At 40.5% G+C, this 19,020-nt stretch overlaps 1 protein-coding gene across 2 annotated transcripts in view; it reads left to right on the plus strand.

Annotated features, from left to right (window-relative positions):
• Nucleotides 1-18,705, plus strand: part of LOC122812335 (interferon alpha-inducible protein 27-like protein 2A) — a 449,204-nt gene extending 430,499 nt beyond the window's left edge. For both annotated transcript variants that reach the window (XM_044084759.1, XM_044084749.1), the window contains exon 5: nucleotides 18,179-18,705. In XM_044084759.1, coding sequence (XP_043940694.1) covers nucleotides 18,179-18,273 — 95 coding nt within the window. In that variant the 3' untranslated portion in view covers nucleotides 18,274-18,705. The remainder of the gene's footprint in view (nucleotides 1-18,178) is intronic.
• Nucleotides 18,706-19,020: the final 315 nt, after the last annotated feature.

The raw sequence follows: 19,020 nt of genomic DNA on the forward strand, positions 1-19,020 counted from the left end.
CCAATGCCATTACATCAGTCTTTCTTGCCGTGCGGTGCCTGAAGCAGAAGCAGTTTGCAAGTGTTGGTCGGCCAACTCCTGCAATTTTCGTTTTCAGGTTTCAGAACCAAAATCTTCAACTTAAAGCTAAGTACCCCGTTGGGGAAACTTTTTCTTGCTCCTTACGCATGTCAGTAAAAGTTAATAATTGCATTACTTGTGGAAAGCAAATACCTCATAAAGATTTTAATTCGTACTGTACTCCTTACCTAGACCACGACGTACCTTGCTGTCAGTTTTGTGCTTTATTTAATCAGAGCACTATCCATCGTCTGTACATTTTTGCCTCAAAATATTTTGGTTCTTGGTTTAATTATCCAGCAATGTCATCAGTTAGCCATCCGACTACCGGGATTCTGAAAAAACGTGAAGATAAAGACAGAAACAGGCCGCCGAAGTCCAAAACGGCCAACGACGTTTCTCCTAAGCCAGTCGCCAGTTTTCCGGTACTCAGTGAGTCGCTTTTGCAGCCCCTGATACCCACTACTTCTGATTCGCAGGCCTCTACTGAGACCCATTCGGAGTCTGGTATGCCACGAGATGCTTCACCTATGGAACCTGTGGATGCCTCTACCTTGGATGGGTCCGGAGCCGCTGTGCAGGCACCGGCTTCTGAGGGTGTGTTCAGGTCTACAGACTTGCATATTAAATCGACACTGCCTTCATTACTAAGGCCTAAATCTCATTCTTTGTCTAAATAACCGACGCCCAGGCCACATGTTCAGGTCCCTATGCCTAAAAAACAAATGATCAAAATGGCTGAAGATGTAATTACTGTAATCAGGGGTAGTCAACCCCCCCCCCCCCCCCAAGAGGCCTAGGCCTGAGCTTGATTATGAATCTTCTGATCAGGGTTCTGTTTCTTCTGTCTCTTCTAATGACCTGGATTTGTCCATACCTACTTATGAGGATTCTGATGCAGTGGATTCCATTCCCTCTGCTTCCCCTCCTGAGGATTTTTCTTTTGGGGAAACTTTACATTCTTTAAGGGAGCATTTCCACTGGGAAAGTCAGGAATTTTCTGATTAAAAAAAAGAGGCTTAGGGACTTCCTTCTTTTACCTCAGCATAGGCCTTTGGCTATACCTCCTGTACTAGACATTGTTGATGTGTTCTCGGAATCCAGTTTGGCCCCTGATTCCCTGCCTCCGGCTACTAATAAACCTGACAGATACTACAGGGTTCCTGAGTCCCACAAGTTCCTTTTCAAAATCCTGTTGCAGATCCAGAGACCATTTCTCAAGGGCCCAATGGCATTAAGGATTCTACTACTAAAAATCCTACCCCTTCTGGATAAATGGCGCTGGATAGATGAGGTAAAAAGGTTTATATTTCTGCAACCTTGGCAATCAGAGCTCTAAACTGCCAATTTCATATGTTAAAATATCAACAGCATATTATTGTTCTGCTTAAACAGAAAATTATGTTGATTCCTGATTGTGTGGAAAATAAAGATTTACAGGATTTAATGTATTCTGCTGAACAAGTTGGAAAACATACTTTGCGTTGTGGTTTTGATTCTTTAGAGGCCTCCTCTAGGGCTGCTGTTACTGGGTCTGTGCTTAGAAGGCATGATTGGCTTAAGGAGCAATATTTGCCTGATCATGTTAAAGCTAAATTGTTGGATGCTCCTTTAAATCAGGGCTGCCTGTTTGACAATAAGGCTGAAGAAGTTCTAAAAAAGATGGAAGATAAAGCTAAATCTATGCAAACTGTTAAAGATTTCTTACAAGTGCTACCTCCAAGATTTAGTAGGCAGTGACCTACTAAGAATTGGTCTTTTCCAGCCCCTTCTAGATCCTCTCAGGCCAAACCCAGGCAGAGCAAAAATCCCAGGTTTCAGTCCCAGGGGACTCTCAGAACTAGGCAGTGGGGGGCCTCCACTTCCAAATCTGGAAATAATAAGACACCCCCCTATGGTAAATATTCTCAATGACTTCTTTTTAACAGTACCAATCACTTACCTTTTAACCACCCCTTTGGGTGGAAAGATTGCTCTTCATGCAAAGAACTGGGAACTCCTAACCCAGGACAAATGGGTTTTAAATATAGTGTCCCAGGGATAAAGATTTATTTCCACACATTGCCAACACCAAACCGGTGGCCAGACCTGCCTCCAAATCAGTGGGCAGAGGCTCAAAAACAAGTACTTTCCCTCTTAAACATGGGGGGCTATTCAACCGGTACCAGAAGAGAAAAAGGGACAAGGTTTCTATTCCAGGCTTTTTCTGGTACCCAGAAAAGACAAATCATGGCATCCAATCCTAGACCTGTCTACTCTAAACAACTTTCTGGAAATTCCAAAATTCAAGATGCTGACTCTTCACCAGTTACTTCCTATGCTAGGCAAAGATGCCTGGTTGGCAACTCTAGATTTAAAAGAAGCATACCTGCACATCCCAATCAGGGAATCTTGCAGAAGATACCTACGCTTCAAAGCAGGCTACTTGCATTATCAGTTCTCTGCACTGCCCTTTGGCTTGTCTACTGCACACAAAGTGCCTGGCTCCAGTTATTGCATTTTGCAGGCAAAGAAATATTCAGATATATCCATGCCTGGACGATTGTCTAATTCAGGCAGAAAACCAGGACATACTTCTAAATCATCTGGCATTTGTAAAAAGGGTTCTGACTTGTCTGTGGTACACCATAAACGAAAAGAAATCAGAACTGGTACCCTGTCAACAGATTACATTCCTGGGTGCAGGCTTGAATACAACAACCCAGATGGCTTTCCTCACACCAGAAAAGCAAATTCATTTGGTAACTTGCTTCAAACAAGTGGCCACAAAAACCCTGCTATCTGCAAGACAAATGCTGCAAGCCTTGGGGTTCATGGCCTCCTGCATTCTTCTAATTCCATATGCAAGACTGCATATGAGGAAACTACATTGATACTTAAGGGCTATGGAGTCAACATTGTCACAGCCTGGAAACAGTGATTCCTATCGTACCTTACCTACGCATGGAGTTCCTTTGGTGGGCAGAGGCCTGCTACCCAAACAAGGGACTGCCATTCACACTACCCCCTGCAGCCCAAACCCTAACTATAAATGCATCAGACTATGCATGGGGGGCTCACCTGGCAGGGAAGTGCATTCAAGGCAAATGGAACCCAAATCAAATGCACCTACATATCAATCAAAAAGAAATGTTATCTGTACAGAATGCTCTGACAGCCTTCAAGGACTACATTCTTCCAGGACAAGTAATGGTAAAGACGGACAACATCACGGTTATGTGGTACATAAACAAGCAGGGGGGTACACATTCCTACCCCCTCTGCAGACTAGCCATTGCATTGTGGAACACAGCCTTGAGCTACCAAGTGCACTTACAAGCTCAATTCCTGCCAGGAAAATTGAACACACTGGCAGACGGACTAAGCAGAAAACTCATGGACCCACACGAGTGGCAACTGGAACCACGTATTTTCAACATGTTGACAAACAAATGGGGAAGCCCAGACATAGATCTATTTGCCTCCCTCCAGAACTACCAGTTGGGCAAGTTTTGCACAAGGACTCTCCACAAACAAGCATGGAAAGTGGATGCTCTGTCCTTCAGCTGGAAAAACCTATCAGTCTACGCCTTTCCCCCTCTGCTCTCCAAAGTTCTGCTGAAAGTCAAACAGGACAAACCAAGGATGATTTTGATTGCTCCAGACTGGCCGCGCCAACTCTGGTACCCACTCCATGGCACCTGCCTCAGACCCCTTCCCTGCTGTCTCAGCAGGAGAACCAAATTCTGCACCCTCAGCTTCCAACATTGAACCTTGCAGCCTGGCTAATCACTTAAATTCACCCTTATCATGCCTCAGCAAGCCTGTGATGGATGTCATCTTGGAGGCTAAGACCTAGTACTAGAAAATCTTATGCTGACAAATGGAAACAATTCTGTGCCTGGAACCAATCTTTAGGGATGAGCACAGCAGCGCCCAATTTACCTCAGATTTTGCAATACTTAACTGAGATGCTTCACAAGGGTCTGTCCTTTTCCTCATCCACGCCTCAGCTATATCAGCTCACTATAACACAGAACCACCCCTCTTCTCTCATCCTCTGCTCAAGCAGTATTTCAGAGGGGCAAAGAACTTGAGACCACCCAGGAGAGCTCCTGCCCCTGCCTGGGACCTTAACTTTGTTTTGGAGAAGCTCACTCTACCTCCTTTCGAGCCAGCTGCTACTGCAGACTTAAAATTTCTTTCTTGGAATACAGCCTTCCTTTTAGCAATTACTTCAGCTAGAAGGATATCTGAATTACAGACCCTTATGGCAGTGGAGCCTTTCATCATCTTTCATGCAGAAAGGGTATCTCTCAGGACTGATCCATCCTTCATGCCCGAGGTGGTTTCCAGTGTGGCTGTTAATCAGTCCATTCATTTGCCAACCTTCTTTCCCAATCCACAGAACAAAGGGGAACGGATTCTGCATTCCTTGAATGTGCACAGGCAACTTAGATTCTAGTTGGACAGGACTAAATCTCGAAGAAAATCTGAACAATTGCTGGTAGCATTTGCTGCAGGGGCAGAGGGGAAGGCTATTTCAAAACAAACCATTTCCAAATGGATAAGCCATTTCATTCATTTCTGCTATAAACACCACGGACAACCTATCCCCCAGGGGATCAGATCTCACTCCACCAGGGCTGCATCTACTTCTGCAGCCTTTCTCAGAGGTGTTCCTACCAGGGATATTCTAGAAGCTGCTACCTGGAGTTCTGTTCATACTTTCACCAAGCATTATCATTTACCAATTTTCTCTAAATCCAGAGCTGGCTTTGCCACTGCTATCTTGCAGGGCCGTATAGCTGGCCCTAATGCTGTATAAACTCCTCCTCCCAACCATAGCTTTGGGAATCTACCCAAATGTAATGACTGCAACAGTGAAACACGAAGAACATAGTACAATTGTGTACACTTACCGTAAATGTAGATGTTCGAGTGTACTCACTGTTGCAGTCCTGATTACCCTCCCTCCAGCCCCCTACATTTCTTTGGCTATACCTCTACTTTCCTTTACTATGCTTAAAAGCCTTTTTGGTGTATTTGCTTTTGGTTGGAGGTATAATTTTGTGTTTTTAATTTTATTTGCTCTCCATTAGGGGGGCACCTGACATCTGGGGCAAGAAAAACTGATGTAATGGCGTCGGCTGCACGTTTTATACCCTTGACGACCTGACGTCATGGAAGAAGGGACAGCAACCGACGCAGGACCCAAGACTTTGTTAATCAGGCCGACTGAGGGCAACCTGCCAGCAGATTACCCAAATGTAATGACTGCAACAGTGAATACACTTGAACATCTACATTTATGTTAAGGGTACACAACTGTACTTTACTCACTGAGGAGTCATGATGTCTGCATAAGGAATTCATCTTCTCAGCATGATACCCATTAGCTCAGCTTGCCCCTTCCTTTACTAAAAGCCAGAGCCATTGTTATTCATTTGGCTTCACCAGTTATGCACTTGTAGATGCTAAGATAGCTGAAAGATGTCTTAGCTACATGGTTGCTGTGGCTTCTAACTTTGTAGAAGCTCTTATAATCTTTGTCTTTAAGCAGTGTTGATGCCATGGGCAGTTGGTACATTAGCTGGCTTGCCTGTACTTTGATGTTACAGCGCAACTTAACACCCAAAGTTTCACCTTTGCACCCTTTTCTTTTTTTGAAGCCATAGCCCATCCTATATGAGTTGATGTTTATGTATAATCCTACAACGCGCTGTCACCATATTTTCTTCTTTGATGCTCCATGGCTAAATGCCCTTTCAAGCTTGATCTGTGATGTAAGAAGTATATCAATATGTTTATAGAAATGCAACAGTCACAGGTACATAAAAAATGGCCGTAGTATGAAACATGTTGGAGATGGTCTGCTTTATCTAGTATCTTGAGGAAATGTGTGAAATTTCAAACATCAGTTAATAGAGAAACGTGTGCGGGCAGCTTGCAATGGACAACAATATTGAGAATGAGGAAGAACAGTATGCAGACTGTTCACAACAGAGAGAGTAGGCACTGCATAGCATAAAGGAAATAATATTTTAAGTTGAATTAAAAAAAAAATATGACACCAATGAGTATGTGCAGACAATAGCAGTAGTACCCACAAATATAAGGCTACATCAGTAGCATGCATGAGGGATACAAGGCAGAAGACTGAAATTCTATGTAAGGTAAATATGAATATTCTTTGTGAGCAGAGTATTATTTGCAGACAGAGCCCGATTTGTCAATGACCAAGATGAATTGTAATCTGTGTATGTTACAGGCATGTTTAGAGGAATGCTTAAACACCTTTATATAAAGGATTGCTAAAAGCATTGTTGTAACATGATTTACTGTAAAAGTGCAATTCAGATGATATGAATATGTATGGAGAGAGATGAGGGAATGCTTTTAATGATACACCATGCAGACTGCAAGCAAATCTGTTTGATGTGCATTGTCATGCAAAGATGACTAAATAGCTGAACCTTGCAGGGCAGGAAATGTGATACTGTTGCTATAGCAGGAGGTTGGGATATGGGAGGAGTAACCTTAGAAGGAACTGAAGCAGATCAAAGTTAAATGTCTAAAAAAAGGCCATTTTCTCAGCAAAGAACTGCTAGTTCTGGAAGCTTTTTTCACAGAATGTGTAACACATCATCAGCAAACACATTTGTGAGAGGCACTGCATGACAGTGAATTATACTTTTACTGAGGCCTCTGAAAAATAGCTGTTCTTTTCTGTTATTCCATTCTAATTGAATGGAACTGTAGTGTAACAGCCCAGCTATGGGCACTGTACTCTCAGATATAGTGGACTTGCAGTGTATTATGGGGAAGATTTTTCTTTTGAAGAAAATAAACTCTCATCAGGATGTCTGCCCCCAGGAGGGCAGTCAGCGGTACAAACAGAATAAAATTAGTAGTGACTGCTACTATCTGGTGCATAGAGGTTTGCAGTGAGCCAAACTTAAGGAAAATTTTAAAAAATATATCTCTTTTAATCATTTTCCCGTAGTGGTCCTTTAATAAAACTCAGTGTTACAAAGAAAGAAAGAAAATATGCTCATGTAACTCTTCTTACTTTGTCACTGTTTGATTTTGCATTTTTTTCTACATTGTAATTTCTGTAAAAGTGCATGTTTCCTCTGGAGTTAGGGAAAGAAGATTAACATCAATTACTTTAATTGTGGTTACAGTATGTAAAACTGAAAGAAACACAAACCATCTCAGCCCAAGAAACACCTATAATTCACAGGGTTCAGATTTCTCACACTTGAACACTTAACTACAATTATTACTTTGAAAAGAACAATTAACTCTGCTAGATTTTCATGTGTCATTCAAACATGCCTCAAAATGCTGCGATAGAAATGGCCACTGATGAAAATCAAATGAAGCACACTAATTAAAAATGTGGATTGATGCTGCGAGAAGACTGCAGTAAATGATCCCCTCTTCATAAGGGTGTCTTCCTGTCCCTCTAACGTGACACCAGGAAGGCAAATGCATTGACTGTAAAACAAAATAATGCTAGCCGTGGCAGCCTCCTTCAGATCATTTTGGGGTATAACAAATTAAAAAATATTTGCCATTTAATTTGATACAGAGGCATTAGCAATGCAGAAAAGTTCAAGATTGACTAAAAACATTTTTTTTCAGTTTTTGGGTGTGGTTCTTTAAGCAAGAGTTTAACAAAGTTGTGAGGCAGGGTATGCCTTCTATTTTGTATACATTGGTTAAGAATGCTGTCATTATGAATATAATTTTACATTTTAAAGATTGTCTAAGTACAGAGATGCAGTATTCCTTTAATAATAATATATCCAAAATATGTTACTATAAATATTAATTGCATGATAGAACTAGTGCTAAAAGTTGAAAAATGTTTTAAGTTATGTAGGGCAAAGGGTGAATAGAGATTAAAAAAAATACTTAATGAACAGAAATTTTAATTTTATGAGTAATTATTTGGAAAGTATGAAATTAAGTAACAGTTGTAAAATGTATTGAGAGAGATTTGGGAAGTTGTAAACATTGGTGTGTGTTCTGTTTAGAATGAACTTTAAGAAGAAAACATATTAGTGAATACCATACTGATAGGGAAACTTTGCTATTTAACATGAGTATTTTCCTTTCCTTTCTTTTGTTCCTGAAAAACTTTGACATTTATCTTTGTCTTTAATTTAGGGTTTTAGAGTGAATCACAAAAAGAGGAATTTTGCTTCTGAAGAAAGAGAATGATAGGTTGAATTTGTTACATCCAGTAGTTCATTTATCTTCCTTGCATTTGTTTATAGGTTCATGGATGTGTACTAGGCTAACTACCACAAGGGTCTTTTAAGCCTAACCATGCATCCTAAATCTCTGACTTCTGTTACCCTTGATAGGTGTAAGGAGGAACTTGGGAGAAAATGTTACATATTGTTTATAATGAAGAAGGAAAAATGTTAGATGACTTTTTAAACACTAGGTCTGAAAAAGTATGGCTACTGATCCATTTGCATAATGGAGGGAGATTGATGGAAGAAGAAGCTGAGGAGTATTGGAAAAAATAAAGAATTGTAACTTAGACATCAGCAGTTTAGGGAAAGATAGAAAATAATTTTATGAAATGAAATCATGTAAAATGGATGTTCATGTTTCACTGCTGCAGGCATTACACTTGGGTTATCCTGCCATCAGGCGGTCCCGCAGACGGCCAGAGTTCCAAAGTCTTGGTCCGGCGTCGGTTGCTGTCACTTCTTCCCTGACATCAGTGCACCAGGGGTGTATAAGATGCAGCCAACGCCATTTTCTTCAGTCTTTCTTGCCGCGCGGTGCCCAAAGCAAAAGCAGTTCGCAAGTGCCGGTGGGGCCGACTCCTGAGATTTTCAATTCGAATTGCAGAACCGAAGTGTTCAATAAAGCTAAGTACCCCTTTGGGGAAACTTTTTCTTGCCTCAGACCGATGTCAGTAAAAGTTAATAATTGTATTTCTTGTGGGAAGCAAATATCTCATAAGGATTTTCATTCTTACTGTATTCCATGCCTAGGCCCAGACCACGACGTCACTAGTTGTCGGTTTTGTGCTAGATTTAACAAACGCACTATTAAACGTCGGTTTGATTTTGCTCGCCATTACTTTGGCCGAAGGTTTAATTATACCATACCGTCAGAACAACAGACAACCGGAATACACAAAAAACGCAAAAACAAGGATAAGGACAGGCATCCGAGGCCCAAAACTGACGATGAAGCCTCTTCTGGGCAAGTCGCCGGTTCACCGGTTCTCAGTGAGGCGCTTTCGCAGCCCCTGACACCCACTACCTCAGAGCCACAGGCTGTCTCCGACTCCCACGTGGAGATGTCTAGGCCTCTGGATACTCAAGGTGTTGGGCCTACAGAAACTAACCCTTCAGATGGGTCTGGAGCCGCTAAGCAGGCATCGGCTGCTGAGGATGTTTTCAGACCTTCACAGCTTACCATAAAAACTACAGCCAAGTCTAAAACTCCATTAAAGACAAAGAAGCAAGTACAGCATTCACCTGGACAGGCCTCCATGCCTAAAAAACAGATGCTCAAAATGGCCGAAGACTTAATTACTCTGATCAGGGGTTCCCATCCCCCTCCTGATAAAAGGCCTAGGCAGGATACAGACTATGATTCCTCTGACCAGGTTTCCATTTCTTCTGATTCCTCTTCAGACCAGGGATACTCCTTGCCCCCCTATGAAGAATCTGATGCTGAAGAATCAATTCCTTCAGCCTCTCCTCCTGAGGATTACTCTTTTGGGGAAACTTTGCATACCATGAGGGAGCATTTCCATTGGGAGGGCCAAGATTACTCAGAATCCAAGAAAAGGCTCAGAGACTTTCTTTTATTGGCTCAGCACAGGCCCATTGCTATTCTGCCAGTGTTAGATATTGTGGATGATGTGTTCTCTGAATCCAGTTTAAATCCTGATTCTTTGCCCCCTGCTCCAGTCAAGCCAGACAGGTACTACAGAGTCCCTGATTCTCACAGATTTCTTTATAAAAACCCTGCTGCTGACCCAGAAACAATTTCCCAGGGTCCCAAAGGGGTAAAGGCTTCCACGGCAAAAAATCCAGTTCCCTCTGAGAGGGATTCTAGAGCATTAGACAGATGGGGGAAGAAAGTTTACACTTCTGCAACTTTAACAGTGAGAGCTTTAAATTGCCAGTTTCACATGATTAAATACCAACATTATTTAATGTCTCTGTTAAAACAGAAAATGCTTACAAGTTCAGAACATCCTGACTATAAGGAAATGCAGGATTTATTGCATGTAGTTGAACAAGTGGGAAAACATACTCTGCAATGTGGTTTTGATTCATTAGAGGCTTCTTGTAGAGCAGCAGTTACAGGATCTGTGATTCGAAGGAATGCTTGGTTAAAAGAACAAGGTTTACCTGATCCCGTTATGGCAAAATTATTGGATGCTCCTTTACAGCAGGATATTTTATTTGGTGTTAAGGCAGAAGAGGTATTAAAGAAAATGGAGGATAAGGCAAAATCTATGCAAACAGTGAAGGATTTCTTACAGGTACAGCCACCTCGATTTAGCAGAAATTGGCCTTCAAAGAATTGGTCCTTTCCAGTGTCAGACAGACCACAAAGAGGCAGATACAGACGCCCAAGAGGCAGATCTCAGCCCCAAGGCTCTTACAGACCATGACAGTGGGGTGCTTCAACCCCAAAAGGAGGTGAAGACAAGTCACAGCTTTATAGGAAACAGTCCCAATGACTTCCCCCTTCGAATGCCAAGCACTTACCTTTTGGCAGCTCCCTTAGGGGGAAAACTAGTACTTTTTTTTTCTCAAAATTGGCATATAATCACCCAAGACAAATGGGTTCTGAATATTGTGTCTCAAGGTTGCAGGTTCCACTTTCACACACTACCAAGGCTAAAAGGAATGCCAGACATGCTACAAAATCAATGGGCAGAGGCACAAAAACAAATTACAGCCCTCATGGACATGAGAGCTATTCAAAAAGTGCCACAACAGGAACAAGGACAAGGATTTTACTCAAGACTTTTCCTGGTCCCCAGAAAGGACAAAGCCTGGAGACCCATACTAGACCTTTCTACTCTAAATACTTACCTGGATGTTCCGAAATTCAAAATGTTGACACTACAGTAGCTTCTACCCATGCTGGGCAAGAAGGCTTGGCTTGTTACTTTGGACCTCAAAGAGGCATACCTGCATGTCCTTATCAGACAAAATTGCAGAAGATACCTCAGATTTATAGCTGGTTCAATGCATTACCAATTCTCTGCACTGCCCTTTGTGAGCCAAAGTGCCTGGCACCAGTAATTGCATTTTGCAGACAAAAATGAATTCAAATATATCCATACTTGGACGACTGCCTTATTTAAGCAGAGAGCAAGGACATTCTTCTAAAGCATCTGGCATTTGTAAAAAGGTTGCTAATTTGCCTGGGGTACACAGTAAATGAAAAGAAGTCAAAACTAGTGCCCTAGTAGTGGATAGTAGTGGGAAGATGGAGGAGGTAATGTTAGGTTAGCGCTGTGGTTGGCTATTGGAAAGATGGGAGGGGTTTGAGTGCAATAAAGGTGGGACCACTGGGGGCAGGAGGGAATAGGGGCAGGGTGGGGAGCGAAGCGGGTAGAGATCCTGTTAGTTGCTCGTATGAGGGGGCTGGAAACAATGGGGAGCGAAGCGGGTAGAGACCCTGTTAGTTGCTCGTATGAGGGGGCTGGAAACAATCAAAAAGCAAAGACAAGTATGTGTTAAGAAACAATCACAATTGACCAAGGACTTCTCTGAAACTGTAAGTCATTTCTTAATTTCTCAGGTGGAAAAACAGGATAACCTTGTATCAGTAGGCTACTGTGGTCATAGTTTAAATCAAGAAACACAGTATTGATCAGTTATGGATACTATTTGCTAACAGAAGGGAATAAGAGAAAGTGGAAGATGTGTGTATGTATGTGTGTGTATGTATGTGTGTGTATGTATGTGTGTGTGTGTGTGTGTGTGTGTGTGTGTGTGTGTGTGTGTGTGTGTGTGTGTGTGGTGGTGGTGGTGGTGGGGGCTGCTTACAAGCCAAAGCAGAGTGCTCTCCAGGGGAAAATGAATATTGGCTCAAACAGGTAGACACATAAGTTAACTGTAGCTGTTTGCAGACAGTTCAGACCTGGACTGCGCTTTTCTTACAAGAATGTTAAAGGTGGTACCGCAGTTGAATACTTACTGTAGGTAATTACTTATGTACTTTCTGCCTTAACCCTTAGGTGATCAAGGATGGAGATGGTGCTAGCTTTCAGACAGAGTAAAGACATTCTCTGATCTGATAGGAAGACAAGATTTCATATGGAAACTAGTTTTGAATAAATTGCTAATCAAATCAACTCAGTGAATGGAAAGTTATGTGGTAAATGTGGAACTGAAGAAGTATTTTATTTATTTATTGACATTTGTTGACCGGGAAACTCCACTGTGTCAGAAACCCATTATCATTGGAGACCCGGGGAGAAAAGCTCCACAGTATATTACAAAGTATTACAAAATATTGTAAAAACATAATAGTCAAAAATACATGTATAAAAGCAGAGATATGCAATACAGTACAATACAAAGTTACATTACTAATCTTTTAGCACCACAAACATAACATAACACATTGATAAAGGATACATGTATGTAAGCAGAGATATGCAATACAGTATAGTACATAGTTTACATTATTAATTGTTGATCATTACATTGCATTGGTAAGAAGTTGTATAAGCAGCATTGCATGAATGTGCAATAGTACTATATGTAGTGTGAGTTTGAGAACAACTGCTTAATGAGCAGAAGGCTGAAATATTTTTAAGACTTGCCATTAAAACTTTCTTAATAGGAATTAGTTAAGGGACAGTTTTAAGGGGACTTGTTTTTTGACAGAGGCATGAGAGATTCTTTAGGTAGTGCAATTTTAGTGCTGATTTAAAGGTTTTTATAATGTCATTTTGAGTTATTTGTGAGGGTAATGTATTCCAAAGTTTAGCAATGCTATGGGAGTACAGACATTGTCCAGCTCTTTTGTTGGGTTTGGTTACATTTAACAATTGTTTGCCTGAGGATCTTAATGTTCTTGAAGGAGTATATATTTGTAAGATGGAGCTGAGTGCAGGGCAAGAGTTGGGTTTGAAAATTGTTTGTGGGCTAAAGTTAGTTGGGTATAGTAGAGATGGTGGGAAAACTCGAGCCAGTTCAGTTCTCTAATAGCATGGCAATGGCGTGTGTGGTAGGGCTTTCCTGAGGCAAATTTAGCTATTTTATAATAGCAAGATTATAGTTTATTGCTAAGGGTTGAGTGTAGGTTAGTAAAAATGGCACTGGCATATAGGAGGGAAGTGATGAATAAGGTACTGGCAAGTTTTGTTTTGATATGGTTGTCCAGGTAAAGTTTATGACGATAAAGTTTGCGTAATTTAAAGTGTGTTTTCTTTATTGTATTGAGAATGTGTGGCTCAAAAGTGAGTTTGTCATCTATTGTTATGCCTATCAATTCAGCTGATGTCCTTCAAGGATGCATCTGCAGTCATCACATATGGGTTGTCCTGCCTTAGGCAGCCCTTCGGTCGGCCAGATTCCAAAGTCTGGGTCTGGCCTCGGCTGATGTCGCACTTTGCCCGACGTCAGAGCGTCTGGGGTATAAAAGCATCAGCCGACGCCATCTTCCTCTGTCTTTCTTGCCGTGTGGTGCCCGAAGCAGAAGCAGTTCGCAAGTGCCGGTCAATTGATATGAAAGTATTTTGTGTAACTATAAGGAGGTCTGAGAAATTGTTAGAGGTGGATATTATTGTGGAATCATCGGCGTATTAGATGGGTTTACCTAGTTGGGTAGCTTTGTGTAGATCATCGATGGAGGTATTAAAGAGTAGTGGCCCTAATATGGATCCTTGTGGGACTCCTATGTTGTTAGCTTGATAATCAGATTGAAAATTTTGCCATCTTACAGACCTGTTTCCTATTGTTTAGGTAGGAGGTAAACCAGCTGAGTGCATTAGTGGAGCATCCTAGCTTTGATAGTTGGTTTAGTAGTTTAGTATGGGATACTGTGTCGAAAGCCTTAGATAGGTCCAGTAAAATTACTGAGGTAAGATGACCAGCATCCAAGGCTTTGTGAACAGTGTCAATGAATGCGAGCAGGGCTGTGATGGTGCCATGTTCTGGATGGAATCCATGCTGGGTGGGAGCAAGAAGAGAATTGAGGTGTTTAAGTAATTGTGTATGAACACATTTTTCTAAGATTTTTGATAAAGGAGAAAGTATAGAAATAGGGTGGAAGTTTGAGAGATCATGGGAATTTCTCCCTTTGTATAATGGTGTAATAGATTTTTTTTCCACAATTGGGGTCATAGCATTCTGAGATGTGATTTATAAGTATGCTGACTGAATATGCTATAGCACTTGCTGCTAGTTGTAGATATTCTGGGGGAAGAACATCTCCAGAAAGGGAGCAGTGTTTCAGTTTGTTTAGGAGTTTGAGTATGAAAGAGGTGGGTGTAGGCTGAATATTAAATGAGGGAGTACTAGGAGTACTAGTTGAGTTGTCTAAGGAAAAAGGTCTGTTATTAATAAGTGAGGAACAAGTGGTATATTGTGAGTTTGGAATTGTCTGGCAATGAGTGATTAACTTTTGAATGGAGGAAATAAAATGGGTATTGAATTCATGGCAGATTTGTTGTGGAGTCTTATCAGGTGCGGGGAATGGTTTTTGTATGGTGCCAGGATTAAGTAGTGTGGAGACTGACTTCCAGAATTTTTTTGGATTGTTGTGCAAGGAGGATACTTGAGATGAGAAGTAGTTCTTTTATCTTGTATAACTTCTTTTTTGGCTTTATTTTGGAGTTGATTGTAGTTGATTTCATTTTGTTTTGTTTTATTTTTTGCCATACTTTCCATGCTTTGTCCCTATGTAGGAGACTTTGGTCTGTTTTGTTAACCAGTGGGCGTGATTAATTTTTGTTTGTTTGGTTTGTATTAGGTCTGTGCTATTGAGAGTATCCAGAAAAACTTTGTTGAAGTAGCTGACAGCCTCATCCAAGGGGGAGTATTTTTAGTGGGGTCCATTTTTTTAGCTTTTAAAAGGCTTATGAATTTATTTTGGTCAAAGTGGGGGAGATTTCTTGATAGTTTATATGAGTGTGTTTTGCTTATTTGGGGGAAAGAGTCCTATGGGTGTATGCTGGGAGGTGGTCGCTTAGTATGTTTTGAAGGGTGCCCGAGTTTGTGTAATTTTGTGGGTGGGATAATAGTATCCAGTCTAAGGTAGATTCAGATTCAGTGGATAAACCATGGTTAGGGATGGTAATAAGCTGTGTGAAACTGTGTAGATTTATGCTATTTACTGGAGAGGAGGTAGTTAGGTTTAGCCAATTAATGTTGGTGTCACCTAGGATTATGGTTTCATGTGAAATATTCTGGTTTATCCAGGATAGAAAATCCTCTAAGATGGGAATATTTTGGCCTGGGAAAATGTAAAATACTGCAATAGTTAAATGTTTGTTGCTACTGATATGAAGGGATGTCACTAGTAATTCTAAGTTTCCGAAAGTAGGCACCGGTTTGGAGTAGGTTGTAATATTTAGGAAGTCTGGGTAGATTAATGCTTTGCCGCCACCCTTCTTATCGAGTCTGTCAGAACAAATAATAATATAGCTGGGTGGAAGAATTTCAGTGTTGGCAATATGTGGTTTAAGCCCAGTTTCTGTTACTGCAACAATGTTTGGGCTGTTGTTTGTTAACCAGGCATGAAATTCTGTGATTTTATTACAAATACCCCATGCGTTTATTGTTGTTAGTTGAAGTTGTTGGTTATTTGAAGCAGAGGTGGGTTTTGGAGGATAATTTGGTCTGGGATTGGGATGTACATCCCCACATTGTATTAGTGAGAGGAGTAGGTGAATAAAATTACATGTTTGATAGTTACATGAGAGATTTGGGAAGGGTGTACAAGACATAATTTAAGTTTGGAGTTGGAAGGGATTATTCTTAATTTGGCTACACTAATGGTACATGATGCTAGAACGGAAGGTGAGATGCTTGAGTAGCTATCAGTGTTCTGGGGTAGTGGAAGAGTTTGGGTGCTAGGTGGTGGTGGTGGTGAAGTTAAGGTGGTGTGTGTACAGGAAGTTAGCAGTAGTAGGATAAGAAGAGTAATGTTGGTCATAATAAAAATAATGAAAGTTATATGATGGAGTATGTTGGTTGGGGAAGCCATCAGGATACAGATAAGAGATAGTTGGTGTAAAGGGGTTGAGGTGGGTTTTAGTTAAGCAGGGATTGAGGTGGGTCTTAGTTAAGCTATTGTTGGAGGGAGTTTATTGGAAGATGCTATAATGAGGGGGTCTTAGGTTAGGAATTGTTGGAGGGAGTTGATTGGTGGGTGGAATAATGGGAGAAGCAATAAAACATTTGTTTTTACATTGTCTCCAAGGGTTAACAATTATGGTGAAGGTTAAAAAAAGACAAACAAAGTGATAAAACTGTGTGAACCCAATATTGATAAAATAACTTCTGGCAATTGCCAAGAATGCCCATTCTATCAACCAGCAAAGTATGACTGACAATTATGTTGAATATGTGGGATGCTAGAACTATGCATTTATTGTTCAACAAGGTGTGGAATGAAAATTTAATGCTAGATAATAGTTTTGGGTGTGGCAAAAGGGGTGAGATTAAGTGTAATTATGGCTTCCTTTTTTTGGATACAGTATTCTAGATGTGAGGGGTTATGTAATAAGTAAGTATTGATAACATTTTTATAATTATGTAGTAATAGAATACGTAAGTATGTAAAAATGTAAATATGTCTGTGTAATAAAGGGCTCTTACTCTTTTCAGTAATTGCTGTGGGACTGTGGGATCTTTTACATCCACCTGAGCAATTACCAACTCAAACAGATGGGACCCCTGTTTAATGTCTCATCTGAAGGGTGACACACTCAGAAGTGCAGCACCTCATAAAGCTACACAGCTGTGTCAGGAATTTGGAAAATAATTTAATCACTAGGAGGGAGAATTTAACTCATGGTCTTCTGGTCTCCCAGTGACAAAACCTAGTGTACTGTCTGTTGAGCCACTGACAAATAAATTATGCTTTTAACATACCAACAACATTCTAAAATAGCCTGGCAATTGTTATAGTCTAAGGTGTGTGTAAAATAAATTGAAATGATTAAAATACTGAAGGACTGATCTCCAAAACATTGATGAGAATACATCAAACATTTAAAACTTCAAAACTTAACACATCAAAAGAGGCCCAAACTTTCCTATTCTGTTCTGTTAACCCTACCACTAACTCCAGCCATACTTCATTGGAATAGTGGTAGTGTTATGGGAAGGGTATTTCTAAGGTCAGGTTTAGGGTTTGGATTAGGGACAGGGGTAGGTTAGGGTTAGTAAGTATCAATAAAGTGGAGTGGGGAGGCACCACTGTACCTCAATACTAATACTTGCTAACCCTAACCCCTGCCCAATCCCCAACCCAACCTTATAAAAACCCTTCCCATAACACTACTGCCACACACAACTTGAGCACAGAACATGCAGACACACACACACAGTGAATGTTCGGCATTCAGAATGTTTGACATTAAATGTAACCCATATTTATATGTAATGGGCACAGACACATGCGTGCTTGTATGCATGCACCTGCGAGTGTGCAGCCACACACTTGTAACCTATAGTCGTGTGTATATATGTATAATAGACACACACACACACACACACACACACACACGCACCTGGCCATCTCTGCAAGAAAGAAATTGCATTATTAAAGCTCTGATTTTTCACATTTCAAGTAATTTTGGAGATGTGCTTTCATAGATATTTATCCATTTTGAAAAGTTGGTGAGTAATCGGGGCTTCACAAGAAAAAGTATTGTATTTCAACTGCTTTAAATAATTGCCTTAAATGTTTAAATGTGATGCATCTTGAAAACAAAATCATACAGCTTTAGAATTTTGTCTTCAGTAAAATGTATGCCGTATAGAAATCTGCAAGCAATACTTGCATAGGAGAAGTCTGAACTGCAAATATTTTATATTAGCAAACATATACAATATTTTTATACTGCGAAAGCACTTTTGAAGCTGACAAGGGAAATTATTTTATTTTGCAGGAACTGGCTTAGGAATGACTGCATATGCAGTGACAACTGCTGCTGGAACCGCAGGTGGATACGCTGCTAAAAAAATCTTTGAAGATGAAGATTAAAGTAGTCTAACGTCAAAATGTTTTTTTCTACTTCCTGCCATCTTGCTGTACAAGCTCTGTATAATGTACTTGCTTTGTCTTTTGCAAGACTGGTATGGTTTCACATGTTCGAGATAAAATACAAGTAGAGCAATTTGGTTGCATAGAATGGAAAAATATTATGCTAGTCCATTTACAGGAATTAATTATCTGATCAGATTAATATATTTGTGTTTGTTTTCCTAATACAATACTACGAAAATAATTGAAAGACTTCAGAGGTTTTTATTCTTCCCAGTCTAATGTGCGCTGTCTGTAATTGATTAAGTAAATTGGAGGGGCAGTTATACGAACTTTTGCAGTATCATTCAAGAAGATCCATCCTTGTGGCAGGTAGCATGAATGGTTTTAATTTCAGTATTGTAATAAAGATGGTACCACGCTTTGGCAGAATGATTTGAATTTTTGTTTCCTAACTAGAGCTTTTTATATAATTCAGTGTTTTACTATTTTTGAATGCATATTACTGCATTCCTGTCAACTCCTCTAGTTTTATTTCTGACTGTGACATCCCTCCTCTGGACCAATAATCAAGGAGCCTCAGTACTTATCACTGACATCAGTGAGGGACATTCATTTGGAAGAAAGATAGATGCACACAGTATTTTTTAGATGCAGCTCTGTGCACCAAGCACAATTTCCCTTAAGAGCACACAGGGAGCACATTCAGTCCTGGGTCTGGATTTCCTTCTCTCTGTCTAGGCCTAA

Source organism: Protopterus annectens, chromosome 1.part1, assembly GCF_019279795.1.
Source record: "Protopterus annectens isolate FY-2018-M chromosome 1.part1, PAN1.0, whole genome shotgun sequence".
Lineage (NCBI taxonomy): Eukaryota > Metazoa > Chordata > Ceratodontiformes > Protopteridae > Protopterus > Protopterus annectens.